This window comes from Notechis scutatus, chromosome Z (assembly GCF_049901735.1).
Source record: "Notechis scutatus isolate UNSWTSFEM ecotype Mainland chromosome Z, rNotScu1.2, whole genome shotgun sequence".
Classification (NCBI taxonomy): Eukaryota; Metazoa; Chordata; class Lepidosauria; order Squamata; family Elapidae; genus Notechis; species Notechis scutatus.
The window spans coordinates 32,580,439-32,596,757 of NC_142025.1; the positions used below are offsets into that span (position 1 = coordinate 32,580,439).

General features: G+C 34.3%; 1 protein-coding gene across 3 annotated transcripts in view; it reads left to right on the plus strand.

The window, feature by feature from the left end:
• SKAP2 (src kinase associated phosphoprotein 2) overlaps positions 1–16,319 on the plus strand; it is a 120,555-nt gene that overhangs the window by 58,558 nt on the left and 45,678 nt on the right. For all 3 annotated transcript variants that reach the window (XM_087947799.1, XM_026673611.2, XM_087947797.1), the window contains exons 5-6: positions 7,530–7,607; positions 8,853–8,936. In XM_087947799.1, coding sequence (XP_087803925.1) covers positions 7,530–7,607; positions 8,853–8,936 — 162 coding nt within the window. The remainder of the gene's footprint in view (positions 1–7,529; positions 7,608–8,852; positions 8,937–16,319) is intronic.

Genomic DNA, 16,319 nt, shown 5'->3' on the forward strand with positions numbered 1-16,319 from the left:
TTGTTAATGTTAGTCTTAGACTCCCTCGTTCTTTAAACAATCAATAGAAGGAATTCATTGGTAAAAATAAGTATAATCCAACAACAAACATCAATAACAGAACATTATGTTTGATAGAACATAAATAACAGAGAACCTATAGGAAGCAAGAAATAACTGCCACATAATATAATTTAGGAAATATTTAACTCATTGTCAAATGTATTAAAGGAAATTTAATTAGTTTTAGCACAGAGATTATTGTGACGTTTGTCTGTATGGATCTTTGTCTTTTGAGTTTGTATATTTGTATATTTTAATTTTTTGTATTCAATAAAGTTTGTTTTAAAATTTAAAAATAAATAAATAAAATAAAAGTGAAATCTTTTTAACTGGAATGATTTTAACTTTATCTCTGAATGTTAATACTGAGGTATTAACTTATTGGTATGTGAGATAGGGCAGCTGGGAAGTTGGCCATGTCATTTTATATTACACTTATTTGTAAATGTTTGATTCTTTAATATTGCCTTCTGACTTGCTAAGAAAAACCCCTGTGTTTGTTGAGATTATCCTGACAATAGTTTTCTTGTTGGTTGTCAAGGCATGTCTAGCAGGTGGAGATATACTAATCTGACATTGCTACTATTGTAAGTGGCTGGAAATAAATAGAGGACTCAAATAAATGAAGAGGGATTAAATGTGTAGATGGAGCAAACTCTTCAATCACTAAACTGGTGATTTTTGCAAAGGATTAGAGTGCTTCTAAGAATATTGATTACTGATTTGCTTCTCAGAATGAAGAAAGCAAAGTTTGTGTTGTGTGTAAGTGTCTTGGAACAATGTTTATTGTTTCTATTGATGGATTTTTGTGGGTAACTTCCCTTTAAAAATTTGCTACCTTTAATATGTGAAAAGAGAATATTATCATATGTTTATTTCTTTTTTTTAAGCAATAGCTATTTTGTGAAATTTTATAATTCAGCCTTTTTGAAACTGAAGGATAAAGCCATTTGCTGACAAAGCATATATATATAATGCTTTAATAAAGGTTTCCCAAGATTTAATAATCAGACAGTTAAATGGTCTCCATTCAAAATGTGTTTAGCAGCATATTCTTAATAATCTGTTGTGCAGTTTTTGAAAAATGGACAAGATAAATGTTAGGCAGATTGGCTAGATTCACATCTGTAAGTCCTGCCACTGAAACCACAATTTCTGTAGTAAAATAGGAGGTATATGCCACTGAAAATTTATCTTCAAATAAATTTTGCCTTTGTATTTTGAACATATTGTCTTGTGTCCCTCATCTAAATTCTTTCACTCTTAACAGAACTTTTTTTAAATTAAATTAAATTAGTAATTTTGTATAAATAAAAATAGTTTCCACCAAACATCAGAAATATCTCATTTTGAATATGTGCCAGTGAGCTGCAGGTATCTCATAATTAGAGGGATGTGGCAATGCTAGTTTGACTTGCAAAGCCATCATTAGATTCTGCTTTATATAGAATAGTATGAGCATGCCTGGAGTAACAGAGGCCTTTAGTTATACTTGGAACATACTGATCAAAATATGCTAAAATTGTCTAGCACTGTCCTCTTATCATGAGCCAAAAAATCTGAAGGTAGTACAGGTGTGACTAAAACTGGTAACTTACTTAGCATTATTTCTGCCTTACTAAACTAATATTTGATTGATTGATCAACGTTATGACAGGCAGCAGAAGTGAATATTTTAGGGCCAGTTTGGTAACTACCATAGCATATGTACAATTGTAACTTAGAACGTAAAATATATGAATGATAAACAGGAAGAATTAACAAATGTGTTTAGAAATAAAAATAGATATGTTGTGAATCTTTGCAAGTAAGAAAAAGGGGGAAGATGTGATAAAGGCTGGATGAAGGTAACCTGACCTTGTGGAGTGGTGCTGTGAGTACATACATACAGGTAAATTAAGATATAGATTTAATTAAGCATGATGGGGTTAAATGCATGCTAGAAGGCACGAGCTGAATTTTTCATTCATGTTATTATGGAGGAATATGAAAGTAGGAATCTATAGTTGATAAAATATACATGCTTATTTATGTATGAGCCCAAGGCAATGAACAGAATGCTTCTTACCAATTTTCCCCACAACATTTTTGTGAAGTGAAGTATGAAAATGAAAGAACCAGAGATGAGTTTTGGGGAAAATTGCAATGTTTTACATGAATCCAGTACAAGGGAAAAATTATTCCCTTGTACTGGATTCAGAAGGGAGGGCTAATCAAATTTTCAGACATTAAACTAGTAGGAATAGCCAAAACTCCAGAAGGCTCAAGAATCAGATATAACTTGATAGACTTGAACACTGGGCCCTATCTAACAAAATAAAATTCAATATAGGGAAAAATAAGGTTTTACACTTAAGCAAGAAAAATCAAATGTCCAGATACAGATTAAGTAAAACCTGGCTCAATAGTGAGATAGATCTTGGAGTCCTAATGGACAATGACTTAAATATGAGCCAGCTCTGTGCAGCAGCAACCAAAAACCAATGCTAGGTTGCATTAATAGAGGTAAAGAATCAAGATCAGGTGAAGTACTAGTATCACTTTATAAAGCTCTTGGTAAGAACCACATTTAAATTATTCCATTCAGTCTTATAATGGTCATCACATTATAAAAAAGATGTAGAAACTCTGGAAAGAGTGTAGGAAAGAGCAACAAAGATGATTAGAGGATTGGACACTAAAACATGAAAAATGGCTGCAGCAATTAGGTATGTCTAGCCTAATGAAAAGAAGAACTGGGGTGACATGACAGCAGTGTTCCAATATTTGAGGGCCTGCTACAAAGAAGAAGAGGTCAATTTATTTTCCAAAGCTTCAAAAGGCAAGACAAGAACCAATGGATGGAAACTTATCAAGAAGGTAAGTAATCTAGAACTAAGGAGAAATTTCCTAACAGTGAGAACAATTAACCAGTGGAACAGCTTGTCTTCAGAAGTTGTGTGTGCTTGGACTCACTGGAGTCTTTTAAGAAGAGACTAAACAGGCACTTATTTTGAATGTCTCCTGCTTGAGTAAGGGGTTGAACTAGAAGACTTCCAAAGTCCCTTTCAACTTTGTTATTCTGCTAGATGATATAGTAATGATGGTTTGTTAAAAGAAGTAACCATGTCTGTATTAAAAGCATACTTTTGTCCAATGAGAGTTAAGTATGTGTAATAAGAATAGATTACAAAAAAAGAATGCATGCAAAACAAGAGATGGTGTTTAAAATAAATAGGTGCTGAAGGAATGTGGAATGAATATAAAAATGAATGATTGCTATGAAAGAAATAAGTTGTGGTGGCTTGTTAAATAGAAAAAATGAATGAGGATTGAATTACAAAACAAATATATGAGGAAAGAAAGCATAATGAAGAAAACCTGGAAGGCTGTTTTGATTGTAATTGTTAGTATCTTGAAAAAAGACAGAACTGGATATTTTAAACAACAAAGATAGCATATGGACCTGTATATGTAAGTGATAGAAATAATGTTTTACAAAGACATGCAATTACGAAGAAGTAAATGATAGTGGTGTACATTGTTTTTTAGTGAGAAATCTTTTTTTTTTCTTATCTCTAAATTTACTATTTTTCTTTCCTTTGCGCTTTCTACTTAAAGTTGTTTAGATTGAAATGGAATACCATGACGATTATGTATGCATATATGAAAGAAAAGTAAAAATTACAAAAAATAATGCCAACTGTTAACAGCACTAAGTGCTATATTTGAAAATGTCTTGTGTCTGGAATAGTTCTGAAGTCCATCCTTCCTCCTTCCCTCCCACCCTCCCACCTTCCCACCCTCCTTTCTTTCCAGTGCACATACATGTTTTTCATATATATATTTTTCAGTAACTTACTCAGCCAAGCATCTTGTTGAGGTCAGAAAGGTATTAAGAGTAGTTCAATTTTTTGTTGAAGAGTTGCATCTGCTTCCCAAAAGAATAATCATTTTACAACCCACAAATAATCTTTACTTTGATAATTTAGTCTTTGCAATAGCTTTTAAGCAATATTTTATTAATAGTATAATAATGCACTGCCAAATGCATCTCATAATCTAATGGCATACTATCTTTTAAAAATGAAATATGAAAACATCTTTTTGCACTCATCTTAAAGCTGTTATTATTTTGATTGATGTACTGCCTTCCTGCAATCATTTTGCAATACTCAGTAATGTGCTTGGCAACTGGCTCACAATGATGCTTGTTGCAGCAACCCATGATCATGTGATTGACATTTGAAACCTCCCTGCTGGCTTCCCACAAGTAAAGTAAAGGGGAATCTAGCAGGAGATTACACATCGTCATTTCCATTTACACTGCTTTTCATCCACTGCTTTTTTCATGCCCAAATTACATATTTTATGGCACCTGCCCATGATGTCTGCCTACCTCCCCATCCCTAGCTCTTGCCTAGGAATCTTGTCTATTATCACATCACAATCCTGTGACATCTTTGCTTAATCATCTGGGAATCCTGGAGTTATGATAGCAACTGGGACTGTGGGAGTGTTATCTCTAAGTTATATGGTCACATGACATCATATTATGAATGTATTGCTTAGCAAAGGGAATTATGGCCTCTATATTATTTTGCTTTATTGTAGATTTTTATAAATCTTATAAATGTTCAGCTAATAAGTACTTTTTCTTTCTAAGATATGGAAATGATTTTAAGGCAGTCTTTCCCAGCACGATATCCTCTAGATATTTTGGATTATATTGCCCATCTCATCAATCCAAGCAAAAGTGGACAATATTGTGGCATAGTGAAACTATAAAACCTTGGAAGACACCAAATATTAATCAGAAATAGTCTGTGCCTTGAACTCTGGTTATGTTAGGCGGGAAGGATGCACCAGTCTTTATCATAAATGGTACTAATTGAATTTAATCAACAGTTAAGAAAAGGAGACTTGTAGATAATCTTTTATATGTTTTGAAACATAAAAGAAAGCTCAGAAATGGAAAACAGAATCTAGATTTTCACAATAGACAAGGCAAGCAATTTTGATTAATAATAATTTGAACTTTGGTAATATGATGTTCAGCTGACTATCTAAAAATGGCTTACAAAAGGAGTATAACATTATAGACAATTTTTCAATAAAGTTTTCCAAATGCCATTTTTTTCTAGTTTTAAATCCCAAATTAGTTAAACTTGGAGTACACTCATTGAAATTACTGGAATTTGTTGATTATAAATATTTTAAGTTACACAAGTGTCAATGTATCTATCCAATCATCACTAATACAGATCTCATCCATAGTCTTCCTGGTGTCAGATAAATACTTTAAAAAATCATGTAAAAATAATGCATGATTTTTGTGCCCCGTGTCTTGTTTTTCTTAGTTATTTTAGCAGGTTTTAGTATTATGTTTTTAGTATCCTGTTGCTCTATTTAATGATATAGCCCTTCAGTAGCTTGCCAAGTAATTTCTATAGTTGGATATCTGAATCAATAAATAAAAGAATACAGAAATTTAACAAGAATTCCTGACATAGTCCTAGCAATTGGGAGGGAGGGAGAAAATAGCATATTTAGAAATTAGAAAAACTGAAGGCAAGAAAGGTGATGTACTCTCACAGCATCAGTTTGAATAAGCAAAGGACATATTTTGTACTAAGTATTGCTATGACATTTTGGAAATAAGAGAATTCCCTACAACAGATTGTGCAAAGAAGCTCTTAGTCTCTTTACTGGTAACATTTCTGGACTGGACAGAGTATTATGTAGATTTCCCAGTCTTTTCTATGTTAATTTTTCTCCAGCAGCCCAAAGGCCTTCAGATAATGCTGTGAGTAACATGATTGCCTATTGTGTCATGCTGAGAAATGATGATTCATATTGCCTAGTGCCAAATTAGTCCGTGATGCCAAGAGCTCTTGGTAATCATTGTAAATAGCTGACAGTTGGATAATTGCCTTCTTTGCAGTTCACTCCATCTGATCCTTTGAAATCTGTGCTATGGGTTCTGTTAACTACTGTGATGTAGAAATGAGCATATGGGAACTAAAAAGAGGAAATTAATTACTCTTCAATTATTTGTAGTATTTGTTAAAATGTAGGAAACATGCAACCAATGAATGTAGCCAGGTTCAGCTATTGAAGTATTATAATGGTGTAAACTAGCAATTGTCAGGTGTTCATTAATATCAACATACATAGGATTCTTAGGTAGATCAATGCTTAATCATTCCTAACCTAGAGTGAGAGTCGAAAGCCTGAGAAAATATCTTAAGTTAGCTACAAACTGGAGTAAATCTATGTCTTGTCATAATTGAGGAATCTTAATCTTAACTTTGTGGTCTTCTGCTAATGATGAATTTACATCCATAAAGCTTTTGGCATGTATCCAAAGAGTTATTTCTAAAGATCTTCACCTGGGCCATAGCCAACTTCTGGGTTTTGAGCCATTTGGAATGGGGCCACAGAAGTCATGGGTGAGTGCATGAGCGGTGACTATTGTGGGGGCATGTGCTCCATTTGTGCAAGTGGTGGACATGGAACTATCCCCTTTAACCCCTGTCCCTGCTGGTACACAAAGCTGGAAAGTTTGGCAAGCTCTGTTGTATAGCCATTCTTGGCAGTTAGGTTATGCTTATAAGAGAGCTGATGTTGAGCAAAAAATAAAACAAGTATGAACTTGTCTTTCTAAAATTAATATGTGTAATAAATGCAATTGAAATAGCAATCCTAAAATATATTTAGGTCCAATGTGACTATATTTATTTATTATGTAGTTTTATTTTATATCCAGTTCCTCTCATAGGACATTCAAAATAGCTCATTCTCATATATTGTTATAAATTGATTAAAAATTCTATACATTTGCCACTACTAATAAATAATTGTGTTTCACATAAAAGCCTGAAATGAGTATTAATAATTTCCTACAAGTAGGATAATGACAGCTGGGTTTTTAAAAATGTTCAGCTGAATTTATGAGATTGACTAAGATCTGGCAGCCATGTTTGATTTTAAATTTGTGGAGCTTAACTGTAGTTAAAATATGTGGAGAAAAATATAAGATTGCCCAATGAAGGCTGAAAAAACTTGAAGGCTAGAGAGATCTTTGTGATTGTTGGGAGGGAGTGATGGAGGGAATGAAATAACATTATCCTAGACAGAGGTATGGCTGACTGCCTGAAATCCTGAACAGAAGTGTCTGTGCTGCAGCATTAATTTTCTTAATGGTAAAAGCAGATGATTTTCTTAACTGATTAATGTTCCATGTTCTACTAAATAAACAATCCATAATGTTCTTTTCATCCTTCTGACTGTACCAAAGAAAAGGAACTCAAATAACTTAAAATGCTTCAGTAAAGTTTAACTATTTTGTATCCCAGTTTAATGTGTGCAAATTAATGTAAACTACTAATTTCTATATTCACATAAGCTAAACCTACAATCATTAATTAGTATATATTTTATCCAGTAGGAGATTATTTCATAGTGCTTTAAAAATTATTTGTTCTTTATGTCCTTTCTCCTTCCAGGTCATCAGTTTCTTCCAATTGCAGCACAGGATCTTCCATTTGTTTCAGTGTCTGGATATTTGGAAAAGCGTAGAAAAGGTAAACTAAAAAGATAGAAAGAATGTTTTAAATTTTTATAGTAGTTGCAATCATTTTATTTCTGGAGGCAAATGATTCACTTACTTTGGAAAATATTGAAAGATTTTAACCATAAAGTATAGGTGGAAATATAATGAACATTTTCTACTAGGAGTACAGCTTCAGTATATCTGAGCAGTGTGGACAAGAGAAGTTGGTTGTTTCTGTTTTAATCCCTTGCCACATAATTCAGGGATAATCAAAGTTTTGGCCAGTAGGAGGAGGTGTTGCCACCACATAAGGTAAGAGCGGCTGGCGGCGCTGAAAGCCAGGCTGAGTGGGGCAAGTGACCTGGTGCTCCCCAAGAGGGGTGGGCCTGCTTGTGCCCAGAGCGTTGGTCAAAGGGTGGTGTGCCAGCAGCAGGCTGGGCAGCTCGCTCCTCCACAATCCTGCTGGAGGTGTCTCTGCTGAGCCCTGCTCTGGCTGCCTGAGGGGAGGCAGATGGAGTCCGTTTTAAGGTCAGTTCCCACGCCCTTGCCGAGACTGCAGCAGGAGAGGGGGGAGCCGGTGCCCTTTGCGCAGATGGGAAAGCGGAGTCACCCGCCTCTTGGTGCAGCCCATCTTTCCTGCGCAAGAGCTCCGGGCTGCCCGACCGAAGCAGCACATTTTGTGGCGTTCTTGCTGGGGAAAGTGGGCTGTTGATCCGGATGAGAAACTGGGCTTTGGGGCATCGGTAGACTAAAAGGCGCCAAAGAGTTGGAGACTTGGCATTAAGATTTTCCTGCAAAAAAATAAATAATTCCAGATGAGTTCCTGGGATAAGGAGAAGGACTTAAGGCTAGATTCCTAGGCTAAGCAAGACTGTGTGTGGGATAAGTTCAGCAAGTTCCCCCTCCGCCCTTCCCCCCCATGTCTTTTCACCTCATGTTAAATAGGCCCAAATTTTGGAGGCAGGGCTTAATTTAACGACATGTGCACAAAGCAGTGCTGGGCCTTCCTATGGGGAGAAACACTGTAGAAATCACAACTTACTTTGTACTCAGTACAAGATATCCTTAAACATTTCAATGTCTATCTAAGATCTGTTTGAAATTGTGAGAGAAATGTATCTGGGGGCAGTTGCCAAATCTGGTGAAGAATAACTTACTTTTGGCACTCGTTTATATTCACATTTGCACCAGAATATATCTTTTCTATTGCACTCCCTGAATTGTTTATTTTGGTCTGTTTATAATTAAAAATCTATGTAAATTATTTTAATTGCAGATCACAGTTTTCTTGTTTTTGAGTGGCAAAAACGTTGGTGTGCTTTGAGTAAAACAGTCTTCTACTACTATGGAAGTGACAAAGGTATTGCAAAATATAGGGACTATTTTGAACTTAATTGATATTAACAGTTAACTTGTATTGCAAAATATAGGGGTTATCTTGAATGTTGCTTAATGGACATCAACAATTAAGTGTTTACAGGCCTCAAAGGCCTCTCTATTGTTTAATTGCAAACCGGATTTTCCCGGTTTCATATAATTCTCCATGTGTTTCCAGATGGTGTAAATATACTGTCTTGATGAAATGTTCTCTTATCTTCTTTCCTTTGGAATTTTATGTGGGCCATTTTTTCTGAACTTTAATCAGCTTTCAAGGTGATAATACAGCATTATTTTGGTTTAGTTTCGTTTGGTAATTCTTCCTTCTCCCACCATCACCATCCCAAATATGATTTCAGTATTTTGGATCTGTTAAATGTCATCAGGTTTCATTTGCTTTCAGCTTGTATAGGAGAAACCACTACAAGACATTCTGTATTGCTGTATAGATTTATAGTTAAGGTTTATTTCATTCCATAGTAAAACATTATTTTTTTTACGAAAATCCAGGTGATGTATCATATAGCTGTACAATCTGGTAAGAAAATGTTTTGGAATGATACGTATAAGCTGTCCGATGTCAAAGGAATCAAAGGAAAATTTATTTGCTTATGGCAGTTTAAAATCTGGATGCTACTGAAAACTTCAAAACAGTTGAAATTTGTGTTACAAATACAATGTGGCAGGGTTCATCAGGGAGCACAATAGATGCTTTCCTTAGCTTACTATAGTTGTTTAGTTTCTTCCCCAACTCCAATTTTCTGCCATTCACGATTTAATACTTAATAATTAAGGACAGCACTGGAATCCACATAACTTCAATACTGTTACAGCCATTTCAAGTCCCAGGATGTCAGACAAATAAATCAGTAACATTTCTTTATAAGCCATAGGAATTTGGACCATCCTCAGGGATAATCTTGGAAAAAGCAACATCCAACAGTTTATAGAAATTTATTGCTGGTAGATACTGTCCATTTTTGTAGTTTCATAGTTCCTTTACTTAGGAACACTGTTTTGAGCCTGTTCTACACCACAGTGAGAAAGTGAAAGAGAATCAGAACAATTACGTTATATCAGGGATCTCCCCAGTCCCTGGGCCACAGATGGGTACTGGTCCATTGCCTATTAGGAGCGGGGTCTCACAGTGGAAGTGAGTGGCAGACAAGTAATTGAAACCAAAACTATTCCCCTGCTCCCTGATCCAAACAAAAATTGTCTTCCATGGCACCAGGGAATTGAAACCGTCCCCTGGTGCCACAATGGTTGGGGACTGCTGGTTTACAGCATATATCACCTCCTGTTATAATTTCCCCTTTTATCTCCTTAATGAGTGGACAGGCTGGTTAACTAGGGCTAAGATAGACTTTTTGAGATAGCTTAATTCATGATGACTGAAGGAGAAGGGTAAGAACAACGTAATATATTGGTTTGTCTGGTTGATTTCATCCTTCTTGCCATAAATTTCTGTTATGGATCATGGGAACAATTAAACTAAAAGCAAGTGCAGCATGTTTAATGTCAAAACTCACTTCAGAAAATGTATACAATTAGTGAAGTCTCCACGTACTTTTTCCATGTGGTTTAGAATATTATCAAATTTGTAAGAAATGTACTCCAAATTATTAAGAGACTATCAGATCACTCAGAAAACTGAAACTTGGTTTAGCAACTGTTCAACATATATTTCTTTGGAGTACTTGATATATCTGTAATGGGACCTTCAGCACATAAGAGTCAAAATGAATTGCCAATGAGGATTCGAAACTTAACCAATACATACACAACAAAGAATATATCAAACTTAAATACAAAGATTTTTTTAAAAACTAAAGAAAATACATCAAAGAAAAAGAAAAAATGCAGAAAGTAAAAAAAAGGGAAACTTTCAGATAGATTTGAAATAATAGTTTAATAATAGTTTAATTATGATAAAAATTACAAGAGTGTAATAAGAATCTTTCCTATGGGGAAATGCTTTGGTTTTGAATTCTTTTTTAACAAATGATAGGATGATATATTAAAGTTTGGACACTAAAGTTAACCATAAGGAACTAAATATTACAATTAAAGGAGAAAAACACTTACATTTGACTTACTAATACTGAGGGAAGCAAAATATTTTAATATTGGACATATCAAAGGATATTTTTTAACCATGGATTCAAAAAATAATAGTATCTACCTCTATAGATAAATTGTGTTTAAAAGATGTTATGAAAGAAGAACAAATTTTACTCGACAAGATTGAGATTCATTTGAAAGTGAACTTAAAAATGACAGCCCACAAGAATGATATGGAATGATATGGAAAAAGATGCTGTACTAGAGAAACAAAACAAATCAGCTCATATCTTTTTTTTTTTTTTTTTAAAACAAGTTTTATTAAAAGTTTCAACAACAAACAAATCATTACATATTAAGTCTTTCCCTGTCTTTCTACAATAATTTCCCCAATATTCTCATAAAACACAAACAAACACAAACAAACATAAAAAAAAAATCTTTTAGTAAAGTACCTTGGCCCCAGTTACCTCTCTTTGCATGGGCTAAAATAATAGCACATATCACTCTTCACATTTCTATCTTATTTAATCCATCTTAATTAAATCATTAAATTTGTATCTTTTGCCCATTCATTTATCTCTCTATCTCTTCTTATAATAAAAAAAATTTCTCCTGAAATCACTAATCAGAGTATGATGCCTTTCTATCCTCCCCTAAGTTAGTAAAATTAACATTCAGCATAACAAATACCCAATTTGGTTCTGCTTGGTACATTCTATCCACCAAAAATGTTTAAATACATTGTATCCTCCTTTCCTTCGATATTTTATTACATTTTAAAAATCAATCATTATTAAAAACTTCAACATTTTAATTTCTTATTAAATCTTAAACCATTCTAATTTACTATTTCAAATATAAATGTTACAATACCATCTTCTGTACCTTAGCAGAATCTTTCTTACAGAAAATTATATTTCATCCTTTGTCTCTAAAAAAAATCCCTCTTCTCCCATCCAATTTTAAAGCTTTGAGGCTTTTCTCCGCCTTTCCCCTTTCTTTCTTCCCCCACCAAATCTTCCTACCCCCTTCTTCTTCTAACCTCTACCTTGCTGGGATCCCTTCTCTGTTGTGTTCCCTTTTCTCTTGTTTGTTATCATTATATTTACTTTGAATCATATTTTTCTCTTTCTCAAATGTTTTTTTAGATCTTAAGTCCTTCATTTTCCTTGCTCTCTTCCTTCCTTCTTCCTTAGATAAGTTTTGGGATTCAATGAAGATGGCGTCTTCGTCTCTTCCTTGTTGTTCTTCTTCCGTTTCCATCTGTTCCATTGTCTGTTGGTAATTGACCAGCGCCATTTCTAGAAATAGAAAAGCTTTTTCCATGCCATCTTTGCAGGTTGCTTTTGTTTGCTCATATTCATCCCTCAGGTCTTCAAAAAGGAAAGCCATTATAAATAGATCTTTTCTTTTCTTTATTCCTCTTTCTTCTTACACCAACCAAATATTCCGAGAGAAAGGCAAAACAATCCCAAAATCCACAATCCTCAATAAATCCAAGCAAGCCAAAATTCCCCCTTCCTCTTCCAGGGGTGGTATCAAACAAATAAAAAAAAGAATCCAAGTCTATATTTTAAAGCCTTATTAAGATTGTATTTCTGTCCTCAAGTCTTCAAGGCATCTCCTCCAACAAGATCCAAATTTATATATTTTCTTTATCCTCTCCCTTCCGGCTTAATTCCGTCGGGAGGGAGAGTAAACTTTCCCTTCAGCACCTCAAAATAGCCGCTTTTTTTTCTCTTGTGGAAGAAATCATCAGAAAACCATCTTTTCCAGGAATTAAATTAGATAAATCTCAAAGCCCTGGGTCGACCAAGAAGAACTTTTACTTTCAATAACTTTCTCTTCTTCCTCCTGCGCATACTTGCCCGGCTGTCAACTTCTTTGTGGCGGCCATTACGGACCGCCGCTGCACCGTCCTGGTAACAGGGGGTTCTGCCGGCCAGGGAGGGGTCTGCAACACCCCCAAACCCTTCCTCCGGATCCCCTTACCTTCAGCTACCCCTGCAGGGCAGCCTTGCTCCGCACCCGTCCGGGTCGGAGCCCCAAAACGGCTAGCGCGGCAGGGATCGCGCAGCTTCGCGAATCCCTACCGCTCGCGAAGCCGACAAACCGGAAACTCCAAATCAGCTCATATCTTAATAATTAAAAGGGTTATACAAGGAACAAGCCAAGAGAATTACTTGGATAATTTTCCTATACTGAATTTATAAAAGAGACTTGGTAAATCTTTGAAACATTTTCTAAGGAAAAGAAAAAAATGAAAAGAAATCAAGATTGAGGACATTATTTGAAGGGACTAAAATAAAAGGAAGGAATATAAACTTGATTCATTTGATCAAGGTTAAAATATATTGACTTTTGCTGATCAGGATTGAAACAACTCTTTGAGGATTGTTTATAGATAAGCAATATAAAAGACAAGATCAATTGACTGTATTCTATGAGATGATAAATTATTAAACTTGTTTATGCTTGTTGATAAAGGGCAAAATGTATAAAGAAGTCATTTCTTTATACATTTCTTTGTTCTTTATTATGCTTATATTTTTTATTTCTTTTTTATTTCTATTTTTTCTTTTCTGCAGTTTTGTTTTTTCTTTTGATTCTTTTTTCAGTTTGCATTAGTTTGTTTATTTTTTATTTTTTGTAAATTTTATTTGAGTTTTCACAAATAAAAAAATACAAATAAAACATCTTTTTTGAAAGCAGCATAATCCCGGGTTACATTTCTTCGTACAGACACAAATTCAGGTTCATGCTCATTTTTATATTCTATTCCATATCTTATTACTATTTTACATTTTCTGCATAGCTTCGCCCCTCTTTTAATTTTCTCAATTTTATTTTAATTATCTCATCTCAATTCAAATCATTGTATTTATATTTTTTGTCTGTCCTGTTTCAATTATCTATTATCTTTTCTTATTAAACAAAATTTCTCCTGTAGTTACTGATTGGAGTATGACGCCTTTATATCTTTTCCCTAAAGTTGTAACATTCAATATAATACATAACTTTCATTTGGATTCTGCTTGGTACATTCTTAAAATACACACTGTATTCTTAAAAAAAGAAAAAAATTATAAATGTATATAATTAAAACAACATTCCATTCCAAATCAATTCTTCATTAATATTAATATTCATTAAAGTCTTAACATCTTTAACATTACTTTTCAATTAAATATCATACTTCTATGGGAACAATTATAAGCTTTCCATAGTTAATTCCCCCCCCTTCACTTATATTTTATAAAACATTAACTAATTAAAATGTTCCTGTTCCTTCCTAATTCAATTTTCTCATTTATTTTATTTCACTTATTTTATTCACAAACATTTTACACTATTTTATCCCTCATTTTAATCATACGTTGTTTCCAATTTTCTAAAGTTATTTCTATTACTAATATAACAATACAATCTTATGTACCTTTACAGAATCCCTTTTTCAGTTAGATTTTCATCCATTATCTCTAAATAGGTCCTGTTTCTCTATATCTTGCTCCGGTCCTTTGTAACTTCTTTTCCTTTCCTTCTTCCCTCTCTTCTTCTCTCTCCCCTTTTACCTCCTTGTCTCTCTACCTCTATTTCTCTCTTCTGTATTCCCCTTTTCTGTTGCTTTCCAGTATTATACTTATTTTTTGAATTATTTTTCTTTTCTTTGGTTGTTTTTTTAAGTCTTAAATTCTCCATTCTCTTTCCCCCTTTCCTTTTTCTTCCCCACATAAAATTGCTTGTTCATTAAAGATGGCTTCTTCTTTGTCCCAGTGTTCTTGTTTTGCAGTCTTTTCTTGTTGTTTCTCATAGTTCCAAATCTCCATTTCTAAGAATTGAAAAACGAAGCCAAAAGAACCCTTCCTTCTTGTGCATCTTCTTTGTACTTTTTAAGTTCCATTTTCAATTCATCCAGAAGTGGTGCCATTGTATAAATTTTTAAACAACCACCCGATTGATTTTATTCATTCAAATATAATAACCAAAAATCCAAAGATCACCAAGTAATCCAAATACACGCAAGCTGTTTCTTTTTTGCTCTTTTTTTTAATTTTTTCTTCCTGGGGTTACTATTTAGTTGCAAAGTTTCAGTTAAAATGTATCTTTTAGAAGTCTTCTTGAAGTTTTATTTTAGGTTCTTTTTAATTCCAGGCAGTCTCCTCCCTCTTCCAGATTCTGCCCTTATTCTTTTTCTCTCCCTTCCTGCTTATGAAAAAGAAAGTTTTTAATGTCCAGAAATCTTTATTATCCCTTTGACATTTTGTTTTATTTTCAGCTTAATTGCCTATTGATGTCAAAGAGGATTTTTCCTATTTCTTATTTAAATCTCTTAGTTGTCAGTATAGGGAAGGAGAGAGAAGGGAAAAAAAAAGCCAAACCTTTCCCTTTTCACTTTCCTTTGCTGCTTCCGACTCTTCTTTGGGAGCGATGTTATTTTTTGTAAGTCTAAATTCCAGGGTACCTTGGTTGTTGCTTTTACAATTTAACCCGGTCAGCCAAAACTTTCATTTCTTATCTTCCTCCTGCACATTCTTTTCCGGTCGAGTTCTTCTTTGTGGTGGCCATTTCTGACCACCACTGCAACCGCCTTTGGGAAAGGGAGTAATGGCCAGCTGAGGAGGAGAGATGCAGCTCTCCTCGACCCTGCTGGCAGTCTCCCCCTCTTCACCACCTCTACGGGGTGGCTTAGCCCCGAAACCAGCCAGCTCGGGGCGCTCCAGCGGCAAGCCCAGACAGAAACCATGCATGATCGCGGATTTCTGTCTGTCGCTGAAGTCCTTCAAACCGGAAGTTTCAGTTTGCATTAGTTTTTTGATCTTCGCAATTATAAAACTCTTGTTTAAAAATGAGTTTTTAAAACTCTCTTTGCCAATACACATTGAACAAACAACATAATAAACCTTTAGCTATAGCTTTTCCATAGTCCATTGCTTTAATCACTATGTGAAAACACCTTTACAAATATTGTTAACTGATCTGAAGTTCACTTTTTGAATTCCGATATTGGGACAGATATAACTTCCTTTGTTGGCCCATTGATTACTGAACCAAGAAGAGACACTTAATTTATGAAATACTTGTATTGCAAGTTCCAGGTTCCATTTCTTAATTCTGTCCCTTCCGCGAGGTATCAGTGTGTGCATTTCACGCTAAATAAGACCATCTGTAAGGATCATCCTGTGGGATTCTATAACCAGCCTTTTCAGAAATGTTCTTTGTAGTTTCTTCTTAAAAAAGAGTTTTATCTTTCAACCATCACTAAATCCACTCACAATAATGTTTAACCTAGCCTCTTGAA